Genomic DNA, 19,761 nt, shown 5'->3' on the forward strand with positions numbered 1-19,761 from the left:
TTTTAAAGAAGTACGCATCCTCTCTGGTCTGATAGGTGTTTCCAGTTTTTTTTATCCTTAAACCTTCTAACTCCACTGAAGATGCTTTCAATACAAATCTAATAATACCGGCAGCTCACGTTTATCACGTACTCAAATCATTTAATCTTTGAAACAATCCTATAAGGTAGGATTGTTACCCTCATTTCCTGCGTGGAGTCAGAATCTGCTGCGTGGTTTCAGAGCCCAGCACTTAACTACTGTTTCTGCACTTTTGGCGGAACAGATCTGGGTCACCTTTTCGACAATAATCTACTAGCAAACTCAGTTTTCCTTTTTGAAACCATTCTCAACTGCCTTCACTTATCAAGGGCTCTCGCCTACGTTCCCGGGTCCAAGAGAAGGTAATTTAATTCACCCAGATGGCACCCGCCCAGCCACGTCCTTCTCAGATTCGCGAACTTTCACCTTGGCTGAGCAGCGAATCTGCACCACCGTCCCTTTATTTTACCGGTCTCGGAGCTGCCCGATAGTCATTATTTTAAGTAGCAATACAGTACGAGTGTTCTCTAAAAAGACACAGGTCCCCATCAACTCTTAGGAGCGAGCACGTTAAATGGACCACTGAGCCTGCCCAGAGTGCAGGCACTGGCGCGAAGGCGTGGGCGCCGAACCGCAGCAGGACCTCGGACCGGGACCGACAGAGCGAGCACAGTAGGGGTTACAGCCATGGACCAGAAACGCTCGGGCCAGGCCAGCTGGGACGCAGCGGGCGGAGCGGGGCCGGGCGGGGCGGGAAGGGGCGGGGCCAGGAGCCCGCCGGGCAGCTCCCCCGCCCCTCCCCCTCCGCTCCCCTCCACAGCCCCGCCCCGCCCCTCCGGCCCAGCCCGGCGGCTCCGCCCTCCGGGTGACGTCACTGGCCAGGCCAGCCGGCGCCATTTTGAAAGTGGAGTCGCCTGCCCTGCCGCTGCCGCCGCCGTCGCTGTCGTAGCCGCCGCCGCCGCCGCCGCCGCCGCTGGAGAAGGAGCAAGAGTGGGGAAGCCCCTGAGTGAAATCCACCATCCCGCCGCCTGGTCTGCCCGCCCCTCCTTCCTTCTCCCCCGACCCCTGCCCCCTCCCCCCACAGGTGCCATCCGCCGCCATCCGCCCTCTCTACCCCCCCATCCCCAGGTGAGGGGGGTGAGTTCAGGAAGCGGAGACCCCGAGGAACCCAGCCGGGTCACCATTTGCAGCGCAACATGGCAGGTAAAGGAGAAATCACCCTCTCCACTGACAAGGCACCGCTTCCTTCCTCCTCCCTCCATCACCCCCTAGCGACCGCCTGCGCCTGTCGGAGAGCCACGGGGCGCCCCTCGGATTTCAGGGAATTGGTCGGGTGGGGTGGGGGTGGGGAGGGTTCTGGGGAGGCGAGTGGTCGCTGTGGCATCGTAGTGGCTTTTAAAATGAGGGCTGGCGCCTGGGCACGGGTGGGGGTGGGGTGTGTGCCGGCGAGCCGAGGGGTAAGGCGTGGGTGGGGCGGGGTGGGGGCGACCGCCGATTTGTCCCTGCGGCCTGGGAGCCGGGAGAAACCTCCGCCCCCGCGCCCCCCCGGGGGGCTTTTTTGCGGCTCTTCCTTCCGGTAATTCCTATTTTTCTCCCTTCTGCAAGCCTTCTCCGGTGTTTCTACAAATAAATCTATTTTGCACCGAGAAGGCAGAGTGCTTTACAAGTTAAAATACAATGGGGACATAGTGTATTTCTTTCCACTGTGGGTACGTATGTTTTTGAGATTAAGCCTGAATTTTTTGGGGAGTCTGGAACCATTCTCCCTTTGGTTTCTTACCCTTTACATCCAAAGATGTAAAGGCCTCTAATACAGCAAGTTGTGTGAAAAATGTAATTTAAACTTACGTTTTGCATGTTAGCTTTTGTGCAGATGTCCTTTTCCCAAAAGGGTTTCATGGAGTTAGTTAAAATAGTTGTGGAGTTCAGAGATATAAATAGCCAACGGAGGAGAGATTTAGGTAAAAGCTTGGAGGGGGGAAAAGATGCAGAGAGAAAACCAGGTTGGAATATTTAGCAAGGAATGGAGGTGAAGGGGGAGAAAGGCAATTGCTTCGAGGATTATTTTTGTACATTTTGATGTTGCTGAATATCGTCCTTCATGTAGTAGAATCAATTCTAGATCTCGATCCAGTGTCTTGATAGATGCAGGACATTTTCCTCCGTGCTTGAAAGTGGAATAGAAACATTCAGGGACTAAACCCGTTTTCTGTGCTTGCATCAATATTTAGACAGATCACTAAACCTGTAAAAAAGTTAACACGTTGGATCGGCTTAGGGTTTGCTGTGAATAAGTTGCTTTTTGGCCTCGTTGAATAATTATGTGAAATTACAGTTGTTTTGTTTTGCACAAGATGATGACAAATGAGCAGAATTCATTCTTTGCAAGGTCCTTGGGCTTCTGAGGGATTAGGTGAAGGGGAGGCGAAACAAGCTTCCTGTGGCCGTCCCTTCAGGAGCATTCAATTCAGTTTCTCTTCCTCTCAGTCTGGAGCCAGTGATTTGCTGGTAATGAACTGCAAAGAAATGGGTGGTGAGGTTGTGTTTGCTGTATGTGCGCCTGTGGTGATAGGGTTCATATGAATCACTGCTCCTCACCCAGGCAGTAATGTTCCTGAAGTTTTCTCTTCGTTCCGTGTTTTATGGTAGCTTAACCTTATTAACTCTTCTCCAGGCTTTTGTACCCTTAAAGAAAAACTCTGACTTTTGGTATTTACGTTTTTCTGGTAGGTCTTGCTTGAAGTGAGGCTTTTACTGTATTTGAGGGGAAGGAAAACTGGAAGGAAAGTTCTGCACTCGTATACAGGGGTGATGATAGTACATGGACGATAAATATTTCAGACCTGGAATCTCTCTTTTGAACACTATACCAACTATTGGGGACTAACCTTTTTCCAAATTAGTGCTCTGGGGTGGTGGTTGTATCTGTGGGAACTGCCAGGCGGTTGGTCTCATGCCGACCGTGGATACCATCGCTGTGTTTACGAGAGTAAACATGAACAGAACTCAGTTTTAATTGGTATGTTTTCTTTTTGCAGGAGCTGGAGGAGGGAATGATATTCAGTGGTGTTTTTCTCAGGTGAAAGGAGCAGTAGATGATGATGTAGCAGAAGGTAAGAGAGCTTTTGATAATGCAGAATTTGGATATAGAATCTTTTCAAAATCTCGGTTGCTGAAGGACTTCCTAGCAGCTGAGTCTGTATTAGTTTAAGGACGTTTTATGTTTGTTGTCCAAGCAGTGGGAGAACAGTTTTAAAAGGTAGTCTTAAAATATTTTATTGTTTATGCTGTGTTTTATTATTTATTTCCTGATTAAAATGAGTAGCACTAGATAATGATGTATATAAAACTGTCATAAGAAGAATCTAAGGTCCATATGGTAAAGGTGTCTTTGCTGTGTAAATTTCGTGTACCAATAAATGGTGATACATTTTCATGGTTATGCACCGTATTTTTAGAGATAGCATCTTTCATTTTTAAGTGGGGTTTTTAGTTTTGTTTTTTTTTTTACTTGCCTACTTTGAGAGTGTGGTGTTGAAATTGGCGTATTCTGTGAAGAAGTGCTGGCTCTAATGATGCCTTTAATTGTCTTTTAAAGGTTAATTTAGGTGGATAAGAAAAGACAAGTGTAATGGATATAGAACATGTCTTCTGTATTCTTAGAAACTGGATTTGATCAGTTGAATTGCTTAAGTATTTATTTTTCCCCCAGATTTGTTTATTAGCATATTTCAGAATTCTCAAATTTTGAAACTTCAAGATTTTTGATTTTTGATGGCATTTGAGATGGTCTTAGATGGAGGAGACATTTTTCATAAAGTAGTTGTATTACATCATTGTTAGAAATATTAAGGTATGAATTTTAATAGTATTCTGTGTCTTGAATTACAGTAGGAATTGTCTAAAACTCAGATAAGATAGGTACTTTTAATTTTCAGAAATTTGTTTAGTGAAAATTTATAAATTCTCTAGATTGTGTTGTCCTCATGATAAGATCCTGTTTCTGACCTCCTGTCAGTGTTCTGTTTGTTCTGACAGTTTTCCGGGTGATGCTAGGGTGATGGCCTGTGTTGAGCCAGATGAATGCTTGGGTTTGCTTGTGTCAGTGTCATTCCGATTAAATACCTGCTCAGAGCTTGTGGAGTCCTGTCGGGGAGCCAGCTGGCTTCCGTGGCACTTGAGACAGGTCTGTCACGTTTCTTTCTCTTGAATCCTCATCCGTTTTGCAGATGAGAAACTGGAAGCTTAAAGGAGTTGAGACTCACTGCTGGTCATAGAAATAGTGCAAATCAAGGTTGTCTGGTGAAGCCTGTGGCGTCCAGCTTGTTCAGAGAAAGAAATCCTAAGTTCAAGGGAGGAGTCATGTGTTACTCATTTTGTAACTCCATTACCTGTTGAACAGTAGGCACTCAAATATTGGATCATTAGTTCTGTGCTGTTGTGTAATACACACCAAGTTATGAAAGTGCTGGATCCTTGAAAAACATTCCTTTGTTGATTTCCATTTATTCCCTTTATCAGAGATCTGCTGGGGGCCTGCTAAACATACTAGGGGTCCAGTGTGTCTAGAATTTAAACCCTGCCCTGAAGGAGTTCATAGTTTGCTTGTTAAACAGGCAAAGGCCACATGAATTTTATTTAATCAGAAGAGATTGATGATTTCAAAGTTAACCTAACTGAACCAAATGATAGTTTGTGACATATATGATGGATCAGTAAGAGTTTTCTTCTGCTAATACTTAGCTGCATTTTGCTACTGATTCATTACATAATTTTCGTCTGAGGTTGTTAAGTATTACTTTTAACACACAGTACACTCTTGGCATTTTAACATGCCGAAGTGTGGTATGTATTATTTTAATAAAAACATGATTTATTCTAGTACCTGTGTCCATACAAATGTAGTAAGTATAAAAAACACTCAGTTTTCAAGCTTTAATTTGGGTATTTTTGCATACTATAGTTTGCATACTATAGTCTGATATGTTTATTTTACTAAGAAAAGGTTTATTTTTCTGAAATAAAATAAGATTAATACATTTCCCCCTGGCTTCAGAGTGTGATCTGTAAATGATTACATCTGGGTCAGTCTTTGGCTTGCCTGCTTTCTGCTAACGATACATCCCAAGTTCTTTTCCATCAAAGGCTCCAAATTGTCTTTTCCTCCTACACACAGTCAGCTGTCATGGCATACCCTTTTCACCTCTGTAATGCTTTAATCTTCTTTCCGTGCCCACTTTCACCTTGGTTAAGGTTCTCAGTATTTCTCATCAGGATTGCTGTAACTTCCTAAATGATTCCTTGCTTCTTGTTAAATGTTTTGCTTCTAAGTTAATCTTAAATGCTGCCCAAGTTTATTTTCCTTAGACATTTTTAGTGGTCACTGTATCCACAGGATTATGAATTACCTTCAGATATTTTAGCGTAGAATGTGAGATGAGACTTCTCGCCAGTATGACTCCTACTTCTTTAAGCTTCTTTGCCAGTGTGTTTTACTGTCCAGGTGAATGGATACTGTTCTTCAGGCAAGTCCTGTACATTCTTATTTTGAGGTCTTAGTTTTGTTTTCGTTTTTCGCGCTTCTTCCCATGGAATGCCTGACACTCCTCCCACTCTTCCCCTACCAGAATCATATTCATCCTTCAAGTCACGTCTGTAACCCTTATACTCATCTCACTTTTCCAGAAATATTTAAAATCTTCCTTCTTAGCACTTTGTATCTATAGTATTTAGTACCCCCAACCTTCACTGTTGCACTGTAAGCTTAGTGCAGGACTGCTGTATCTTTGTCCTCTATGTGGGACTTTCTACATAAAAACTGCTGTGCTTCGAACAAAGCCTGGAACCCGGTAGGTGTTCAGTGTTTATTGAATGGAGGGATACAAATGTACTGTTATGGGGTTATGAAGGAGGACAAATATGGGTGAAAGATACGATGATTGAGACATACTTTTTACTTGGCAGCTTTCTAAGTGGATTGATGATACATATATAGCCGTATAATAGGAAGAAGTGAGGAGACCGTGAGTTTCTATCCTAGTAACAGGCTAGTATATGTCACTCTGGGTTCCAGTATGCTTAGCCTTAAGAAAACAGAACTGGATTAGGTGATTGCTGTTGTTTCTGGTCCTCTAATCTTATTAATTCTCAAAGATGTCTTAGGAAAGAGACAGCCTCATATTGTTACTACTGGTAAGTTAAGTTGGTTGAGATGTTGGATTCTCTGGGGGCCTTCATTTAAAAAGAAGACAACAGAGGTCTTGGTTACTCAGGACTCAGGATTTTTCCTTAAGTACATTTCAGAACATTTCAGGGGGACTTCCCTGATGGGTCATATGGTAAAGAATCTACCTGCAATGCGGGGGACCCAGGTTCGATCCCTGGGTTGGGATGATTCCCCTGGAGAAGCGAATGGCTACCCACTCCAGTATTCTTGCCTGGAGAATCCCCTGGACGGAGGAGCCTGGAGGACCACAGTCTATGGGGTCGCTAAGAGTCAGACACGACTGGGCGACTGTCACATTTCAGAACTGAGACAGAATTTGGGCATTTGATCATATACTCTTATTGTCCTTTCTCCAAGTAGGCCCTTGGACGTTTACAGCCAGTGTTGGGGTACTTATTCCGTGCCCTGTGCTCTTTAGGCCCTTCAAGTCGTTTACCTGTGATGTAGCTGCTTGTCTTGGAGAAGGATGAGGCACTAAAACCCCTACCACTCACGTAGTCTCATGTCATGTAGTTTTTATTTTAGCCTTCATGGTAGCTTTAGCTGCATTTTACCGTATCTTCAGCTTAAGTTTTTCCTTGGTTGATGGCTGTTCTCTTATGAGACAGTAGTTTGAGCACAGACTCCAGTGCTGGGCTGCGTGGTTGGAATACTGCCCAGTTGCTTGATAGCCGTGTGGTCCTGGGCAAGTACCTGAGCACCTTTGTACCTGTTTTTCCTTGTGTGAAACGAGGATGACAGTAAAATGTGTCCTATGAAGTTGTTTTGATGATTAAATAAGCTAATACTCCTAGAAAAGAAACCCGGCACATAATAAGGGTTTAGCTCTTGTTATTACTTGAACATTTATGGTGAGTAAGGGACAGTAGGAGACTGGGCAGTTGTGTTTAAAGGCAACTAAAAACTTACAAAGTGAGAAAACGGTGTGTGTGTGTTTGAACTCTATGAGTGGAATCAACGAATGTGTATAAATGGGATGGTGAATTGACCTGGATGGTGGTTGTACAGATGTTTGTAATAACTGATTCATTTTAATTTTCTGTATTTGGTAGCTTTCACAGTAAAAAATTTCTCAAAAATCCAATACTGTACTGAAGGGTTTAGAATGAAAAACAACAGTCCCTTCCACACTGTCTCATATCCTCTCTAGTCCCTCTCGTAAGGGCAGTTACATTGAACTCTTCTTCTAGCTGTATTCCGTTGGGCTTAATTACATTTTGTTTGATAAATAAAATGACATTTCTCTTTCTTGTTGATTTTAAACATTTCCGATTGACTTCCTTCCCTGGTAGAAGATTTAGCTGTTGATGTGCTTGTCCCCATGCCCCAGTGCTACATCACATGTTATGGTCAGATTAGAAATCAGTGCTTGCATTGTAATGAGGATGCAAATAATTCATTCCTGAGCCAACACTGCTCTGTGATGTTGCTCACTTTTTGTGCATTCCTTTATTTTTCCTGAAGCTAATGATTGCCTGTTTTATAATTTGCCTAGTTCTTTTAAAATGATTTTTAAAAAAACTTCATTGTGGAGATTTTGAACATTACAGGAAGTAGGTGGAATAGTGTAATGAACTCCCATCACTCAACATCGACATGTGGCTGGTGCTGTGGATCTCTTGACTCCTTCCCAGCTCTTATTATTTAGTAGCAGAAATATCATTGGTTTTGTTTTTAAAATCTAGATTCAACAAACTTGAAAATCAAGTTCATCATTTTAATGTGAAACAGTAAGAAATTTTTCCTAATGATTTTTTGCAGTGACAATTCTCATAATTCATTAATTTGTTCAAATTTAACTTGTGAACATAGGATTGTTAAAAATTCAGATACATGTGGGCAATCTGAAGTGTGTAATTTTGAGTAAAAAAAAATAAGAATTTAACCAATATGGTTATTTTAATTTTTTAATGCAAATTTTCACTATTTAATATTGAATATTAAATACTGAATTTTTATTATTTTCATTAATGTAAGTGTAATTTTTCTTATCTCCAAATTTGACCATCTTAAACTTTCTTTCATAGGGTATGATTTTAGGGTATGATTTTCCTACATGAGCCAGTGAAACTTGGATACAAATGTATTGCCATCTTTTTTTTTTTTTTTTGCATTGCATCTTTTCAACACTACTTCCTGTTTATTTTTGGACTTAGACTTGTGGACTAGTTCTTGGGAAAAAAAATTTGCAGTGGGAGAGTCTAAATAATCCCCAAGTAATGAAGTAAATAAAATTTGAGAAACAATCTTTGGGGCATCACAGAATTTCACAGTTTAAAATCCATTCAGCATCTTCAGTGCTATAGTATAACAAAACTTATCCATGTTAGATTCAGGCACTAGGGTCAGTTAGTAGAAAAAACTAGTAGAACCTAGTTTTTTGCATATTTTAGAGTATTGGCACATTGATTGTATTCCAGAACTTAATGACTCACGGCAAAGGTCTTAATATTTTCACTTTGTAACACACGTGACAACTTCTTTCCCTTGACACTAGCATTACTGCTGACAGAAGTCTGGTACTAATACAGTGCCATCACATAAAGTAATGTCACTTTGCTCGTTAAACAACATGGATGACTATTTCTCACTAGTAGTAGGCAGGATCCTTGTTTTCTCCTAAGGTACTAAGGAGTTTTTTCATACTCCTTTATTGGTTTAAAAAAGGAAAAACGAAATAATGGTGTTGACTGTCTCAGACTACTAAAATAAAACAAAAATGACACAGGTATTTCTCAGTACTCTCTTTTAGTGAACTACACTTTAAAATTCTTGAGAATTGTGGAATAAGCAGAATGATAAGAGATTGAAGCAAAGAATTTTATTAAATCAGTTTAAAAAAAAAGATTGCCATATAATTTGTATTTATACATCTGTATTTCCCTAGTTTAGTTGAGTTGCAGGGAGAAAGGTAAACTTAATTTTAAGCTTCTTATGTTGTTAAATAGGAAAATGAAAGGGTTGGAAATAGATATTTTAACTAATGCCCTCAACTGTCATCTTTTTTCCCTTCTCTTGGGTGATAATGGAAATTAAAATTGAGTAATCACAGGTCTGCAACTTGCTCTCTTAGTAGAAGGAAAGAGAAGTAAAGGCCTGGTCATATATAAATTAGATCTCTTAATTATGTGCCAGGTGTTGTTTCAGTGCTTTATATATATTATTAGTCTGTGAAATACATAGATGCTGCTGTTTTCCCACAGAGACAGGAAACAGGCCGGAAAGGTTAATTTACTAACTGTGTCCTTAAGCAGGTGGTGGTGCTAGGATTCTCACCTCAAAACTTTAGATTTCCCTAACGTAAGTTTATTTACTTAAAAACTTGAACTCCTTTTAGTTAAGGTGAAGGTGTTTGAGGTTGTTGGAATGTGACTGGTTTAGAGTTAATTTGTAATGCCTAGTAGATTATTGTTCTGAAGTAATTAAATCCAACTTGGAGATTTACTGAATTTTCTGCAAATGGAATTCTTATGCTAGGACATGTAATGTATGTCCTTGTACATTGGTGCATTGTCAAAACAGCGGTTATTTATTCCATTTTGAGGTGTGGTTTGGCAGCCTCTCTTTCTAAAGATCTCTGAAATTGAAACTGTTTTCGTAATCATACTAAGACACTGTTTGCCTTTTGCATTATGTTGACGCTTGCACCAACGATACACAAGCAGTGGTGGGTCGATCTGCTGACTCCTTGGCATGTGTTAAGGCCTTGGCACCAAAGGGTGGTACCAGCACCCCCACGGTCACCTTAATTGCCATGTATCAGCCTTTTGAAGATGCTCGCTTTACTTAAGAATGTCTTTGATGAAGCAGTAAAAATGGATTTTGTCAAGTCTCTACTATTGAAAGTCTTGATTCTTGAGTACACGTGTTGACATTCTGTGTAACAGGATGGAAAGTGCACCTGAAGTGTAAGCCGGAGGACAGTGGTGGGAGGAAAAGCGTTAGTGCAGTTATTTGAGTTTCAAGATGAGCTGACTAGCTGCTTTTGGGGGACATTATTTTTACTAGAAAGAGCTATGTGTGTGTTAGTTGCTCAGGCATGTCTGACTCTGACTCCATGGGCTGTAGCCCACCCAGTTTCTCTGTCCATGGAATTCTGCAGGCAAGAATACTAGAGTGGATTGCCGTGCCCTTCTCCAGGGGATCTTCCTGACCCAGGAATTGAACCCACATCTCCTGTGTCTCTTGCATTGGAGTCAGATTCTTTACCATCTGAGCCAACAGGGAAGCCCCCATACTGACAAGCTATTCAGACTTAAATATTTGTCAGACATTTTCACAAATGAACAGTGAATCTGTCATTGCAGTGGACAGTGTTTGTTGCTCTTGATAAAATTTGAGTTTCCAAGCAAAACTCAGAAAGTATTGGAAAACATGCATCTCCTGAACTTGATAACTTGTGAATGCTTACAGATATTTTAGATGAGATCAGTAGTAATATTAATGACAGTGATTTTTGATACCGTGTAATGAAATGTGTCAACGTTTGGAAGATCTGCATAACTGAATCACTATTTTTCAAATGGCCAATGCCTGTGATGTTAAAGAATTATGCATAAGTTGAAGTGTAAGAGCATTAGGTTTTTTTTAATGTATGTAATTTTATTTATTTATTTGTTGAATTTTGGCTCTGCTGGGTCTTTGTTGCTGCTTGGGCTTTTGTGGTGAGCAGGGGCTACTCTAGTTGCGATGCATGGGCTTCTCATTGTGGTAGCTTCTCTTGTATTGGAGCACCAGCCTGAGGCATACTGGCTTCAGTAGTCGAGCACATGGCCTCAGACGTTGCAACTTGCAGGCTGGATTTTAATATAACAGACAACTGGTAATGATTTCAGATTCCACAAACCTTTAAGAAACTGTCACATGTTGAGTTTTGCGATAGTATCAAAGGGATATCTGTAACTACCTGAAAATCCTGGAAATGGTTCCTGCCTTCCCAACCACATACCTGAGTAAGACTGGATTTCTTCATATGTTTAACTTAGACAACATGATGTAGTATGTTGAATGCAGAAGCAGTTGAGAGAATCTCAGCATCTTTTGTTAAGTGAGACATTGAAAAGATTTGCAGCAATGTAAATGCCATTCTTCACACTAATTTTGGAGGGAGGGGAGATAGTCTTTTTCTTTTTGTAACTTCTTTGTTAATGTGTAGGGCTGCTTAATACATTTTTAAATGAATAAATATTTTAAAAAGCCTTTGGGGGGTCCTCAGATTTTAATGGTGTAAGGAAATCCTGCTATCCAGAAATAGCTTACAACTGTGGGTTTAGTCTGTTAATTTCATTGTACCTTTGCTTTAGCTGAGTCTCCTGAACTACAAGATAAGTGAACAAACAGAAAGAATCATAAAGTGCTGCTTTTGTGCGTGAATGTTTAAAGCTTTCCTTTAACTTCAGATTGTTTCAGCTTACTCCCTTTCTGTTCTTTAGGTACCACATTAAATATGCCTAAAGTTTTTTAGGGGTTTTGTCACTATCTCTGATGGGGTCCACTATCATCAATACTTAATGTAGGATTAAAAATTCCTTAATGCCTAGTCTGCTGCCGTTTCTGGGTTGGCTGCCTGGTCATTAGAAATGAGTTGGTGCCCCCTTGCCACCGTGTTTTATTTTGAACCCAACATGTAGCAGTTTTATGTGGTTTTTTTTTCTCCCCTTGTGAGAGCTACACAGAATTGGCATGGTAACTATTTCTCAATTCTTAAGGGAAAGGAAAGGAGAAGGAACAGTGTTCTTTAAATTCTGCTTTAAAGTACAACATAATCCTATTTTTAAATAGTTGCTGAGTTTTCCGTTCTAAGAATGCAGTCTCAACTATTTATTCCTTAGTATTTTCAGTATTTTCATGGCTATTTTTCTATCCTTTTAAAAAATTTGTCAACCTGTGTATGACTTTTAAAACCTTTTAAAGCTTTACTAGTTTTCCATCCATGTTTAAACACCAAGTTTATTTAAAAAAAAACCAATTAACTTTTTACTAATATGGACATTTTTAATGTTAACTGTAGTTGATTAAAATGTCATCTAGATCTTTGCCTGTGACATATGTGGAATTCTTGGCAATTTATTATTGAGTGCTTCTGTGTACACTGTCCCATGGTCAGACTTTTGTAATTTTAGTTTCTGTATGTTGACTTTCTCTCTGAATGCTCACATATTGACTGGAATTTTCTTTTCCGATGTCCTTGAATGATCTCTTTTGTCCAGTTTGAGGGGACTCATGGACCAGTGACCCTGTTTAAGAACCCCTGCTTTAATCTAAAAATCTGTCTGTGTCTAATTTGCCTATATGGTTAATTTGGAGGAGTCAAGGATATTTTATATGAGAATGATAGTTTTTAATAAGCCTATTAAGAGGATTATTCTTAGGAATCTTTTTAGTAGTTACTCTCCTGATATAATTTTAGAGGGATGAATCTTCTAAGATATTGGACTTGACAGCTTTAGTGTAGTCTCATCTTAATTTTTTTTAATTGAAAAACTGTTGTCTCTTTAACAGTGGATAAAAATATTAGAGGATATATTGGATTTTTTACTTGATTACTTGTTTATACTTCATTCAGAAGGTATCTAAATTTTCCTCAATATATTAAAAAGGGATTGGTGGGAACATTTTTTAAATTATTTGGACTTCTGAAACAATGTTACCTTTTAGAACTTGCCATTGTAGAATTTCAGGTCTGCTTTGTGAAAGTGGAAACAACCTTTTTGGTGTTAAACATGCATGCACACACACCTCCCACCTCCCCACTCTGCCCAGTTTATCTCAAGGTGAGAGTCTTGTGGGCCTGAAGTAGGTGTGTTTTTAAAATAGCATAAGCGGAATCTTTAATATTTGCTATTGGCTAATAGATTGAGAAGGCTGTATTTCAAGAAAACAAGCTGTGGTAAGCAATCAGTAATTCTTGTCAAAGTCCTTTCCTAGGGATGCAGCATTAAAAATGATTATTATCAGACTTGGTAGTAGAGAAGGGATGGCTCCTGGTCTTCTTTCTTTGCTTGAAAGGAGAATTATTTTTTTCTTAGCAGCAAAACTTCTTTTAAGTTTTTTTTAGCACCTTGATATTTTTATGTATTTTGCACTGTAAAAAAAGTCCACAAGTTTACTATTGTAGCCATTTTTAAAGGTACAGTTCAGTGGTGCCAACTGTATTCACATTATTGTGAAGCAGGTTTCCAGAACTACTTCATCTGCAAAACAGATACTGGACCCTTGAAACATCTCTCCATTCTCTGCTCCCCTCACTCCTGTATCCATCAGGCTACTTTCTGTGAATTTGACTACTTCAAATACTTTATGCCAGTGGAATCATAGTATTTGTTTTTTCGAGACTGGCTTATTTCACGTCCTCAGGGCTCACCCATGCTGTAGCTTATGGCAGGATCTCCTTCCTTTTCAAGGCTGAAGCACATTCCCTGTGTGTGTCTCCCACAGTTTGTTTTCATTCATCTTTGACAGACATTTGGGTGGTTTCCACCCCTTAGCTGTTGTGTGCTGCCAACCTCTTTATAGATAGACCTGGGGTTCTGTGGGGAGGGGCGTCCTCAACTTTCTGTAAGTGGTTGGAGGTAGACAGGAGGAGCCCTAAGCAGAAAATGGAAGTGTCAGATTAGAGAATATTGAAAAATACAGGTTGTTACTGCTGTGATACAAGTCTATTATCCCAGATTAACAGTTTGGGGACAAGAACTGGGTTATTTTGTCGGCCATTTCAGGATAAGATTAAGCAAAATCTACATTTTTGACCAGAGTTTCACTTTATTTGTTTTGCAGTTTCTGGTTAAAAGTAGAAAATCCCATGGATTTTATGTCACATTTCATTACTGTAAAACAATAAAGACAGTACATTGTTTTGTGTGTATTTTAATTAGGCAAAGTCTTCAGCATAATAGGAAAATTTGATAACTACATTGCATTTCTTTGTAATGAAATTGTAGATAAGGAATGACCAAGGTTGCATTTCTTAACAAGCCTTTGAGGTAGATATAGTCATTTTGTACAGAAGGACACTGAAGCTGAAAGAAGTTGAGAAATGTTAATCTAAGATTATCAGTTAGTCAGAAAAACTATTCTGTCTGCCTTTAAGGCTCCCATGTTGCTTCTCCGTGGTTCACTTTTAAAAAATACTATTTAAATCTAAATCACTGGTTCTCATAGGGAGTAGTGCTCTGGTGAGACCCTAATTATTCATCCACCAGTCAAAAAGTATTTGTTGAGTGCCCAGTATTTTGGAGAATGTGAGGGAAATCGAAGACATGGTTCCATCACTTTAGGTATTAAGAGAGGTCAGTTTTATTACAGTAAGCATTCTCCATAATACACTGTGGCCTTTGGTATTAACTTGTTCATATTACCAGGAGATCCTTGACTAACCCTATGTAAAAGTTCTATAGATAATGCTGGGGTGTGAGTAGTAAATTATTTCCCACGTTCCAGGTTGAGGTTACTCTGCCTGATACTGAGATGGTGTTTAGTACAATACTTAGTTGTTTAAAAAAAATCACAATTATCTCAAGTCTTTTTTAAGACGTAACTATGTCTTTGTGGTTACAAATGGTTGTGAGTTGGATTTACTAATGAATAAAACTGAAGATTTCTCCAGACAGATGTTTGTGGTAGTTTACATGCCCTTTAGTCTCTTTCCTTTGTATCCTATGTTTCAAAACCTTCATTTGAAATTTTGGCAGCTCCTTAAAAAGTTAAACACCGATTTGCTATAACCCAGCAATTCTACTCCTATGTATATACCTCAGGGAATTGAAAACTTGTGTCCACAAAACTTGTACATGAATATTTATAGCAACATTGTTCTGAATAGCCAAAAAGTGGAAACAGAGCTGGTATCTGCCAACTGGTGATGCATAAAGAAAAGGTGATGTAGCCTTTGTCATTGTTGGTGTTCAGTAGCTATGAGATAGTAAATTTCTGTCGTTGGAGCCACCTGTGGTATTTTGTCATGGTGGCCCCCGCAAACTAACACAGGATTTTTGTTGTTCAGTCGCTAAGTTGTGTTCGACTCTTTGGGACCCCATGAACTGCAGCACACTAGGCTCCTCTGTCCTCTGCTATCTCCCAGAGTTTCTTTGGATTCATGTCCTTTGAGTCGGTGATCGTATCTAACCATCCATCCTCTGCCCCACCCCTTTTTCCTTTTGCCTTCAGTCTGTCCTTTCCAGTGAGTTGGCTCTTCGCATCAGGTAGCCAAATACTACGCATCAGGTAGTAAATCAATATCAGTCCTTCCAATGAATATTTAGGATTGATTTCCTTTAGGATTGACTGGTTTGCTCTCTCCTTGCAGTCCAGGGGACTCTTGAGAGTTTTCTCCAGCACCATGGTTTGAGAGCATGAGTTCTTTGGTGCTCAGCCTTTATGGTCCAACTCTCACATCCATACATGACTACTGGAAGAACCATAGCTTTGACTATACTGACCTTTGTCGACGAAGTGATGTGAGGTTTCTGCTTTTTAATGTGTGTCTAGGTTTGTCATAGCTTTCCTTCCAAGGAGCAAGCATCTTTTAGTTTGTAGCCACGCTGGAACATTGTATAGCCATAGAAAGGAACGAAGGACTGGTACATGCGGCAGTGTGGATGAACTTTGAAAACAAGTGAAGAAGCAGTCACAGAACCCACATGTAACATGGTTCTGTGTTTACGTAATGTCCAGAATAGACAAATACGTTGAGACAGAAAATAAATTAGTGGTTGCTAGGGCTTTGAAGGATGGGAGAAAGGGAAGTGGCTACCAGTAGGTACAGCATTTCTCTAAGGGATGATGGAAGCATTCTGGAATTAGAAAAGTGATGATGGTCACAAAATTCTATAAATTTAGTAATAACTGCTATAATGTACACTAAATTGAAACATAATAATTGTAAATAAACTAAAAAATTAACAGAGACAAAGTAGGATTCTCTTCCTTAAAAAGTTTCTAGAGCCAATAAAAAATTCCCATTCACAAAAGAAAAAACTTTGATTCTGCAGTACTTCTCATACACACAGCACATCTACTGTTCGATCCCTGGGTCGGGGGTTCTCCAGGCAAGAACACTGGAGTGGGTTGCCTTGCCCTCCTCCAGGGACTGTTCCTGACCCAGGGATCAAACCCGGGTCTCAGGGAAGACTGGTAGTTCCTTGAACCTCATCTGACTTTCCCTACTGTAATAACCAAATCTGATTTGCATATCTTTTTTACAAACCAAATGTAAGACAATTATTCTTGTGTTTTACTAACCAGGATTTAATATTAACACCTCCCACCACCACTGCATGCACATAGACATATACAATGGTAAATCCACACAGTACAGGAGGTGTACGGTATAAACATTTCTCTCTCTTACCTATTCTCCTAGGTTCTGTGTCCCAGATATACTGTCACAACTTTCACATTTATTATTGCAGAAATATTTAATATTTGGATGTTTTTTAATTAATGCAGCATGTTCATCACTTTAGATTTAAAGTGGGTAAATATATTCCAGAAGTCCATGATGGGCAGAGTCTGTAGCCAGGATGCTTAGAGAGGATCTAATGAATTGCTCAAGTAGCTACCATTTCTTTTAACTGGTCTGTGATTTCTGTAGATTCAGTCTGAAGAGTTGCTGAGAAGATTGTACATGTTTGAGATGTGAATCTAGATATGTGATTAGTGTGTTATAAATATAGCTAAGTAAAATTTATAATAATTAGGTTGTAAGATATCAGTATCTTTAAAAATAACATTTGGGTTTATTGATTCCTGGTGTCCATGTCTTATTGCTTTTTAAATTAGACCTTGAGCTGTTTTTAGTTGAATTTTACCATTCCTGGTAGAGTCTGAAGCCGACCTGGTCTTTTTGGTGATTATTTCATTAGGCTTACACTAGATGTTATAGAGTAGGCTGGTTCCCAAGGACCTAATTTTTTTTTCTAACGTGTTTTTCTGTCGAGTAAATACATAGGTCCTTTAGCTCATATATCCACCATCTCTAATTCTCAACTGAATTTCTTGGGAATTTGGTTAACATTGTGTAAAATGCCAAAATTTGGTTAATATTAGTGTACTGCTCAGGTTGATGAGAATATAGCTTCATCAGATTGTTGCTATGTGGTTATATGCTAATGTTACAAATTTTTATTCTTTCTGAATATGTTCTAAAAAATAAGTGCCCAAGGAACATAAAGTGAAAGTCACTCAGTGGTGTCTGACTCTTTGTGACCCCATGGACTATACAGACCGTGGAATTCTCCAGGCCAGAATACTGGAGTGGGTAGCCTTTCCTTTCTCCAGGGGATCTTTCCAACCCAGGGATGGAACCCAGGTCTCCTGCTTTGCAGGCAGATTCTTTGCCAGCTGAGCCACCAGGGAAGCCCCAAGAAACATAGCTGATTACCTATAGTGTAAGCACTTTGCATGCACTGTCTCATTTAATCTCTGAGGGTGGGTGGTATTATCATTTTCATTTTGTAGATGAGGAAATCAAGGATTAGATAAAGTATCTTGACCAAGGTCACACAGTTGGTAAGTGGGAGAGCCAGGGGATGAACCTGGTTCTTTTGACCTCAAAAACCATCATAAGTAAATGAAGAAAATTATGTTATCTCACTCCTTTCAGGTAACGTCTGTTAACATTTTCACATGGATTTTTCCAGTGTACAGCGCTTTCTCTGCTGTGGATATGTATTTTCACAGCCAACATTGCATGCATAGTCATGTAGTACGCTTTTCCCCAGTTAGCAGTCAGGAAGATGATTGTCTGTATGATGTCTAACTGTCTGTGTGCTGTGCTTGGTTGCTCGGCTGTGTCCGACTCTGTGACCCCGTGACCTGTGGCCTGCTGGCCTCCTTAGTCCATGGAATTCTCTAGGCAGGACTGCAGTGGGGTTGCCATGCCCTCCTCCAGGGGATCTTCCCAGCCCAGGGATTGAACCCAGGTCTTCTGCATTGCAGGCAGATTCTTTACTTTCTGAGCCACCAGGAATGCCTAATATATTTAATTTGGACATATTTATAATTTTTGCTATTATAAATTATGATGAACATCCTCGTGGGAATCTTACTATTACTTTAGGGCATATTTCTAGCAGTAGAAGCTAGTAGTCAAAAGGTGTGATCTTTTTTTTTAATGGCTGATGGCATGTACATGGCCACTCAATGAAGCGTCCTTGCCTGGAGAATCCCGTGGATGAGGAGCCTGGCAGGCTACAGTCCATGGGGTCACAAAGAGTCAAACACAACTACAGCAATTTGGCACGCGCGCAATGGTATGTTTTATAAAATTTCAGTAGAACATGATGTTGATTTTCCCTTTCTCCACCAGTGAATGGGAGTGCCCATTTCCTGACCTGTTGACAATGTCTGGCACAATACTACCATTCAGAAAAATCTTTTCCACTTATTTGCACATGTTTTAAGTGTGTAGATTCTGTTCCTGTCCTTTGTTGTTCTTTGGGGATGCTTGTCTTTTTCATATGTATGAGCATTCCCACCTCTCCCCCTGTCCTTCCCACCCCCCCTCCGTCATGTGATACCTGAGGAAGGTTGTATGGTAGCACAGAGAAGAAATAATTTATGTCTACAGTAGATGGGGGAAACTTTCTAAAAGAAGTGGTTTTGTTTGTTTTTGACAGGCAAAGGAAAGCCAGAGGGTAAGAAACCAAACATTTGAGAACTATTGTTGTGTTTTCTGTCTGTAAATGGGGATAATTACTAGACTTGCTTTGTTATTTGGAAGATTAAGCACATGTATGTCCTTAGTTTTGACACATACTAAGTGCTCAGAAAATATAAGTGCAGTTATTGAGTTATTTAATGCTAACAGGTTAGCAATTAACATAAGAATAAAAGCCTATTTGAGCCCATAAATTAAAAAAAAAAGCCTAACTGATTTTGAAATATGGGGCAGGTTATACACACTTTCAACCAGGGTATGTTGCCATAAATGCAGCTGTAACTTGGTTGGGTTAGGAATTTGGAAAATCCAAACACAGAAGTGGGAAGATTAGTTTCATCAGAATTGGGGTTAGGCTGGGGTTTGGCACTTTGCTTGTTAATTTAACTAAATTACTGTGTGGTGACAACATTTCAAACCCTTTTTTTCTTTTTCTTTTGCTTCATTTTCCTATTTGTCTCAAGTTCCTCCATGTTTTGTCTTCTCTCTGATTGTATACTCTGCATCTTCTCTGAAGGAGAATACAGTTGGGAGTGAGGGGGAACCTGAGACAGGCAGTAGGCCCAGAAGCGCCCTTCACCTTTGGGTTCATTTTCCCTTAGCATGTAAGAGTGGAGTTTGGGACACCTGAGGTTGTGATATCAGGAAAATCCTCTTAGAAGTATTGACCCTTTAATTACCGAGGTTCTAAAAAGCTTTTGAAGGCAACTTTAAAAGTGCATTATTCTTTACTGTTCTCAATATTCTTTCCTCCACTCTTTAGCTGTTTCTATGATGATCTGAATCCTTTAGCAAACCTTGAGTAGACTGATGAATATATGTATAACTCAGAAAAAATTCTACATGAGTCTGAAGA

At 39.9% G+C, this 19,761-nt stretch overlaps 1 protein-coding gene across 2 annotated transcripts in view; it reads left to right on the top strand.

Moving 5' to 3' along the window:
• The first annotated feature begins 937 nt into the window (after positions 1 to 937).
• Positions 938 to 19,761, top strand: part of PPP2R2A (protein phosphatase 2 regulatory subunit Balpha) — an 80,930-nt gene continuing 62,106 nt past the window's right edge. The window contains exons 1-2 of one of the 2 annotated variants that reach the window (XM_065946425.1): positions 938 to 1,224; positions 3,060 to 3,134. In XM_065946425.1, the coding sequence (XP_065802497.1) occupies positions 1,218 to 1,224; positions 3,060 to 3,134 (82 nt within the window). In that variant the 5' untranslated portion in view covers positions 938 to 1,217. The remainder of the gene's footprint in view (positions 1,225 to 3,059; positions 3,135 to 19,761) is intronic. The other variant, XM_065946424.1, reaches the window with a different exon arrangement.

Source organism: Muntiacus reevesi, chromosome 10 (assembly GCF_963930625.1).
Source record: "Muntiacus reevesi chromosome 10, mMunRee1.1, whole genome shotgun sequence".
In the NCBI taxonomy this organism is placed as follows: domain Eukaryota; kingdom Metazoa; phylum Chordata; class Mammalia; order Artiodactyla; family Cervidae; genus Muntiacus; species Muntiacus reevesi.